The 7,775-nt window shown below is 48.2% G+C and overlaps 1 protein-coding gene across 12 annotated transcripts in view; it reads left to right on the top strand.

The window, feature by feature from the left end:
• The window catches only part of Aopep (aminopeptidase O (putative)), a 322,390-nt gene that overhangs the window by 181,023 nt on the left and 133,592 nt on the right, over nucleotides 1-7,775 (top strand). For all 12 annotated transcript variants that reach the window (XR_004114970.1, XM_031358313.1, XM_031358309.1 and 9 more), the window contains one exon: nucleotides 5,818-6,007. Coding sequence is in view for 11 of the 12 variants with exons in the window: in XM_031358313.1 (XP_031214173.1) it covers nucleotides 5,818-6,007 (190 nt within the window). In the remaining variant the exon portion in view is untranslated. The remainder of the gene's footprint in view (nucleotides 1-5,817; nucleotides 6,008-7,775) is intronic.

Raw genomic sequence — 7,775 nt, forward strand, 5'->3', positions numbered from 1 at the left:
TCCTCCTCCTCCTCCTCCTCCTGCTCTCCTCCTGCTCTCTTCCTCCTCCTCCTCCTGCTCTCTTCCTCCTCCTTCTCCTCCTCCTGCTCTCCTCCTGCTCTCCTTCTCCTCTTCCTCCTCCTGCTCTCCTCCTCCTCCTCCTCTTCCTCCTTCTCCTCCTCCTCCTCCATAGCCTTAATTTTCGGTCTTGTTTTTCTGTTTAATGTTATGTTATCTACTTCCTCCCTCTACTTATCCTCCCCAATTTGTTTCTTCCTCCTCCATTTCCTTATCCCTGGTCTTCCATTTACCCTCATTTTGCTCTCTTGGCTTCTATAGCACATTTAGTTTATGATTGCTCCACTCCACCCCATTCCCAAGGATATCCACCTGTAGTTAAATAGGCATGCGGCCCTTACAAGGGCCTCTGGTGCCACATACCAGAGACTGGCCTCCCCTGCTTCTCTAAGGAGAACATAGGGCATACTTGTGGAGTAGTATCTCTCCCTCCACGCTACTCTCTCCATTCCCTTCTTCCCAGGAAGATGCTAAAGCATTGCTGATCCAAAGGCCTGTTTTATCAGGCCAGTTCTGGCTGTGATGTAGTCACAGGGAACAGAGATCCTAAGGCACGGATGGCATCTTCATTTCCATGACTCTGCTGACAGAACACTGAGAAATCTGAGGTCGTCATACCAAGGGCTGGAGCTCCGCAGAAAAGCCAGGAGCCTAGCAGTGACAGCTACCTAAGCCCAGGGAATCTGGGCAGCGTAGAGCAGAGTGAGCTGAGTCAACACTGGGTTGGGCTGCATGGTCTTCCCACTGTGGGTTAGTGACCTTACGTGCCAACGTGGAGAGAGGAACACTGCGCGCTTTACCTTCAACATCTGTAAAATGAGAAGATAACCATCTTTTCTCAGGTTGGGGTAGAGCAAGCGAAGGAGGAGCTCAGTGTGAGGTAATCATGCCAGCTGTGTGTGTCCTTGGGAAAGGCAAGCAGGAGGGGATGCTGGGCTGAGGAACCAGCTGCTCAAGTAGAACTTGGTTTGATGGCCACATGAAAGCCCAGCAGGAGAGCCGTGTGAGTAACCCCAGTGCTCAGGGGCAGAGGCAGGAGGATCCCTGGAGCCTAGGGAATCAGTTAGTGACCCTCACGTAATGAAAGAGACTGTCTCTGAGTAAGAGGTGGGCAGCTCCCGAGGAACACCCAGTGTTTCTCTCTGACTTGCACATATGCACACTGTATTGATAAAAGGTAAAGCTTGTAGCTTGGGGGCAGGCCTCAGTTACTCTGCCATTGTCATATTGGCAGTTTGAGCCAATACGAATCCAGATAAATGAATAATTAAATATTATTACATATTTCAAAGAGAATTGTACTGGCCTGGTGAGTTATAGCAAATAAAGGCACTTGCTGGAAGAAAGAGGACCTGCCTTTAAGCTGATAATTTGTCTTCTGACCTTCACACATGCACCATGACACACACACACACACATACACACACACATATACACACACACACACACACATACACACACACATACACACACATATACACACACATACACACACATATACACACATACACACACATACACACACATACACACACACATATACACACACACATACACGCACATATACACACACATACACACACACACATACACATATACACACACATACACAACATATACACACATACACACACACATACACACACACATACAAACACATACACACACACACACACACACACACACACACACGGAGGGTGGGGCAACAACTAACAGCAGCCTCTGTGCTGGGTTGGGGGGGTACTCAGGGGCCCTATTCTCTCAGAGGAGAAGGGGATGGGGATATGGGGGAAGGATTCTGAGCGAGGGACTGGGAAGGGGCAGCATTTGGGATGTAAATAAATAAATAAACAAATAATATTAAAAAAAAAAGAAAAGAAAAAAACCCCAAAACCCGGTCATCCCTCACACACAGTGAGTCACAGAAGAGGGAGGTGGAAGGCGGCTATTCCCTGTTGAGGAGTCACAGAGGTAGAGGGGACAAGACTCTGCCAGCCAGCCCTTCTAGGCCTTCTTGTGTGGCCTTTGAGATGACAGATACATTCCTTATATTAGACCACAGCCGACAAAGAGGGACTGACGGGTCTGACTCCAGGGACAGGAGCTGATGGTAAGTGCACTTACGGGCATTACTAGGCAGGCAGTTTATGGAGGAAAAAGGAAGCAGGTGTGAATGGGGGCTGGGGGGCATAGGACTTCCTCTTGAGATTACTCCAACCCAGCCCCCTATCCCATACACTGCAGTTGTCCAAACCTTGTCAGCTATTAAACCATACCAGAGAAGGTTGCCTTTATGTGATTGACTCTAAGATCTCTGGAATTATCCAGGTGGGTACTAGCCAAAGGAAGGCTCCTTTCTCTTTCCAAGTTCTCTCTCCTTCTAAGCATATGGAGGGTGGACTCCATTTGTTGTTGAAATTTAGAAAAATTTTAAGTCCACAAGAAGGCCGAGCTTGGTAAATATGTCTCCATGACATCTCTGCAGAAGTGCATTTGGCCACTCCTCATCCCATTTCCCTCACCTCCAACCCCCACAACACCCTTCCCACCTTCCACCCAAGACCCAGGATCTGCTGCTCCTGGGAGGTCCCATCTCTCTCTGTCCACTCAGCCCACTGTGACCTGATGCCGAAGCTCACAGCTTTTGGGCTGAGCTGCTAAATGTGCCTGTCTCTCTCTCTCTCTCTCTCTCTCTCTCTCTCTTTCTCTCTCTCTCTCTCTCTCTCTCTCTCTCTCTGCAGTAGAATGGGGCCTGCTGGTCAGGCCTCTCTGGAAAAAAGCAGAAATAAATCAAACACTAGCTCCTACTTAAGATCTGATGAAATTCTCCATTTCCTCTCCAAATTGAATTCCTCCCTCAGGAAGGGAGCAGCTTCTGGGAGTCACAAAGGCCTCCTTCCTTCCCTGCTGGAGGCATGTTTTAAATTAATGGACACAACACTCTAATCTGGCTGGGTGGGTCGCATTAAGAAGCAGTAGAGAGACAGTTTTCAGGCTGGGCGTGATACAAGCATCAGGCATCTAGTGGACTTGGCCTCTGTAGAAGAGTGGCCTCCACCATGCTGGGAAAGTGAGGAGCATAGATCTGCTGAGGCTCTGAGCAGCCCAGGTCTGCCTGTCTCACGTACATGTACACACACACACACACACACACACACACCTACAGCAGAGAGCATGTGGCAGAGAATTCAAGAGAGGAGCTTTTGTTACTTTGATATGTAAAATGGCAATTCTGCATAACTCTCATCTGGAAAAACAATACATCCAATGACTTGTGGTTTAAAAAAACAAAACTAACAACAAAACCTTTGCTCTTGGTGTGAAGATGTTAGCAAATTGATTATTTTCCAGGGCATAAGAATTCCAGGGATTTTGACAGAAGGGAAGCCTGAGCTAACTACTTGGGTCTGAGAATACAAGACTGGACTGTACACCTGTGAGTGGGCCTTGCACATCAGGGTCACGGTAGCCTAGACGGTCTGAAAGCTCTCTGCTCTGGAGTGCTGACTATGCTAACAAGCAGACATTGACTGTTGATCCTCAAAGTGGACTGAGGTGGGTCGTTTTCTTTACTAGCTACTGAGGAAAACAGTGCTTTAAAAAGTCTACCTACCTTGAGGAATTCTGACATTCAGAATCAGAAAGAGGGGAGGAAAGTTGTAGCTATCTCTTACGTCCCAAATTGTTTAACACCCTTGAGGGTAGCTACTGAAAGCTTGAAAGCAGGATCTCACGTGGACGTTGGTTACCGGGAGAGCTCTGAGTGGTAACAGGGTTATTGTAACATGTTAGACAGCCGTTCTTCACACTTCCTTCTGCCCACAGGGCAGTGGGGAATTGCTTACTGTTGGCTGGGAAGAAAGGGCCTAGGGTAGGAAATGGAAACTTTAGATGGATCCATCCCTATAGATCTGTCCTGAGTGCATCCCAGAGGCACCCCAAGTTCAGGAAGGTAAGGAGAGAAGTCTGGTGGAGATGACTGTCCATGGGGAACAAGCTGAAAGATGGAAAATGAAGCTCACTCCCTACCAGGCACTCTTGTGAATTCCTCCATCTCTTCTGGAATAGTCATTCACATGGACCCTCATTGGAACAAAGCAGTGGACCCCAGTCAGAGGCAGTCCCTCTACAAGTCCACACATCCCCTTTTGAATCTTCCTGGCTTGAGCCAGAGTCAGCTGACGGATCTCTGCCCACATGGCCATGGCTGTCACAGTGGCCACTGGACCCTTTCCAAAGATGAGCCTGCTCACACAGTCTGAAGTTACTCTGTTTTGTTTTAGCTAACGGATGCGCTGCTGCCAGCAGTATGTCTGGAATGTTATTTACTTGTGCATTTCTGTGGCTTTTCATGTAGCATCACACTTGGCGGAGCCAGGGGTCATTCATTTGAGAATGCCAGGCTGTGCCATTTGTCTTGGTAGGTAAGGGGAGGCTGGCTCCTGTGCTGGGAGGTTCCCTCCCTGCCTGCCTTCTTACATTTTTGTCTGAGCTAGTAATCTGTTTGACTCTTGGTGCCTGTTGCACCGCACCCCTTTTTCCTCAGTGCCTCAACTCTGCTTTTAATATGTGGGGTTTCTGTGGGCTTTCCGGAAAGCCTGGCAGATGCTTTTTCATTTGCGTGCCTGCCCTGTTATTACTTCACATGAAAGCTGTCTATTTTGGCAGTCCTGACTCCTGCGATTGCAATTTAGCTCTCTGAGCTGAATGGGTGATATTGTGCAAGGGAAATATAGGTGGGGTTTTTCTCTGATGGGGGCTGTGGGGGTGGACCAAAAATCTGCATGCTGCTGTCTTGGCTTGTGCAGAGCTGGCATGATGGCAAACAAATAGGTTTTAAAAGAGGAACTGATTCCTTACTTTGGGTGTTCTCACAACTCACTTGCTTTAGTTGATAGATTTGTATTCAAAGAACAAATTCTTCATTTGGAAGAACAGATAAGTGCTAAAGGCTGAAGGTGGGAGCAAAGTGAAGGTTCTGTCTGTCTGTCCTTTCTGACAGGCACTTCCTCCCACATCATCTCTGCAACTTTAATCATGGTGTTCGGAGACATAGAAGAAACTATGGAAACTGAGATTAGATGAGTTGGTATCTGGTGCCAACCCTTGGGCCTTTTGCACCCCTGGGAGGGATAGTGCCCACCTTTTACTCTCGGGGTCCTGTGGTCACGTGAGTCTGTAAGGGCCTGCAGTTTACATGGAGAATCTTTGTTTATAGGCACAGGGCTCTTCTCTGGGCTACCCCAGAGTCTCCCCTTTGGTTGTTAACCCCACGGGCAGCTCTAGTGTCAAATGGAAGATTTGAGGTTCTATTCTTTTCGGCTTTTCCTAGCCTTCCGCGTGACTTCCTGATTTGCCTGTGAGCTACTAGAATTTTTGGCTGAATAACTTCTTTGATCATTCTCTGACAGCATGGACTTCACATTCTCACACCTGTTCTTCTTTTACAGTCCAGATTTCATAGTAAACGTTTCCATTGCCTTGTAATTTTTTCAGTAAAAAACTTAGTGCAGGTTACTTATTACAGGTAATAGCAGCTTGATGACGAAGATAACTGCTGGCAGAGACAGCAACCTGAACAGATGCCAGAAACATAAACTGCCACTTGGTTTAGGTTTAAAAGCATTGCAGGCGCATCTATCCATCATGATCCGGCATGCACACAGTAATAACAGACTCTGTGGGCTAAGAAAGCCGCCCCACTGAGTAGCCACAGGGACAGGTGCTAACAGGACCTGTTTTCTCTCCCATTCTCTGCAGCCCACACATCATCTTTCTCTCTCAGAGCACCTTATCGGGCACAAGCCATCTCTGTGGGACCCGTCTTTGCCATGAAATTGCTCACTCCTGGTTTGGCCTAGCCATCGGGGCCCGAGACTGGACAGAGGAGTGGCTCAGTGAGGGATTTGCCACTCATTTGGAAGATGTATTTTGGGCTGAAGCACAGCAGGTGGGTTCAAAGAATTTCCCTGTTCAGAATCAAGTTATGTTTTCATTCATTCATTTTCATTCACTGATTATATGCTGAGTGTACTAAGCACTATGTTTGCTGAATAAATCACTATAAAACGTCTCTTCCCTTCAAGTTTACAATCAAGAGATGGAGGGAACAGACAACAAAAGAAACAGCAATGTGATAAGTACTGTGAGGAGAGGGGGGCCTCACAGAGAGTGAAGGGAGTTCACACTGCATGGAGGGAGCGCACACAGAGTAGGGGGAGCTCACACAAGAGTGGGGGGAGCTCACTCAGAGTTGGGGGAGCTCACACAGAGTGAGGGGTGCTCACAAAGTGGGGAGAGCTCACACAGAGTAGGGGGAGCTCACACAAGAGTGGGAGGAGCTTACACAGAGTGAAGGGAGCTCACACAGAGTGGGGGGAGCTCACACAGAGTGGGGGGAGCTCACAAAGTGGGGAGAGCTCACACAGAGTAGGGGAAGCTCACACAAGAGTGGGAGGAGCTTACACAGAGTGAGGGGAGCTCACACAGAGTGGGGGGAGCTCACACAGAGTGGGGTGAGCTCACACAGAGTAGAGGGAGTTCACACAGAGTGGGGGGAGCTCACACAGAGTGGGGGAGCTCACACTGCATTGGAGGGAGCTCACACAGAGTAGAGGGAGTTCACACAGAATGGGAGGAGCTCACACAGTGGGGGGAGCTCACACAGAGTGGATGAAGCTCACATTGCATGGAGGGAGCTCACAAAGTGGGGAGAACTCACACAGAGTGGGGAGAGCTCACGCAGAGTGGGGGGAGCTGTTTTGACTATGGAGTCAGAGAAAACCCCTATTAAGGACATGTTTGAACAGGGGCATGAAGGTCAGATTCCTGCATTGCATAATCCCATGTGGTAAACATGCAGGATGTTTTATTTTGCTTTGTTTTTGTTTTGTCTTGAGACCAGGTCTGGCTATGTAGTGCCAGCCAGACTGGAGCTTACTGTATAAACCAGACTGGGCTTGAATTTATGAGTATTCTTCCCTGGCCACAGGCTTTTTAAATAATCAGATTCAGGTATTGGTCTGTGGTAGGTGTGGCTCATACTGGGTGAGGCTGAGGCAGGAAGATGGTCAGGAGTTGAGGCCAGCTTAGTCTTTATAAGTTCCAGGTCAGCCAGGATTAAATAACAAGACCCTATTTCAACCCCCTCCCTAAAAAAAAAAAAAAAAAAAAAAAAAAAAAAAAAAAAAAGAATAAAAATCAGGAGTGATATCTTTGGATGAAGGAAGGACAAGGCAATTGCTGCTGCAGATTAGGTGGCGTGACAAACTCTGGCCTCTGCTCCTCCCTCACAGTCAGTTGTCATGTTTAAATAGAGGTTCAGTGTGGCTGGAACAACAAGCCCCAGTGTTTTAGGGAACTCAGTATTTCTAAATTCTTATGTGATGCTCACTAAATCAGAAAAGAAGTTACAAACTAGAGATAGTGGCTAATTCACACTTGTATTCCCAGTGTGGGAGAGCTCAAGCATGGATATCGCCACAGCTCTGAAGGAACCCTGGGCTGTGTGGCGAGCTCGGCACTGGATACCTAGCCCTGGGCTGTGTGGTGAGCTCGGCACTGGATACCTAGCCCTGGGCTGTGTGGCGAGCTCGGCACTGGATACCTAGCCTTGGGCTGTGTGGTGAGCTCGGCACTGGATACCTAACTCTGGGCTGTGTGGTGAGCTCAGCACTGGATACCTAACCCTGGGCTGTGTGGTGAGCTCGGCACTGGAT

Source organism: Mastomys coucha, unplaced genomic scaffold, assembly GCF_008632895.1.
Source record: "Mastomys coucha isolate ucsf_1 unplaced genomic scaffold, UCSF_Mcou_1 pScaffold7, whole genome shotgun sequence".
NCBI lineage: Eukaryota > Metazoa > Chordata > Mammalia > Rodentia > Muridae > Mastomys > Mastomys coucha.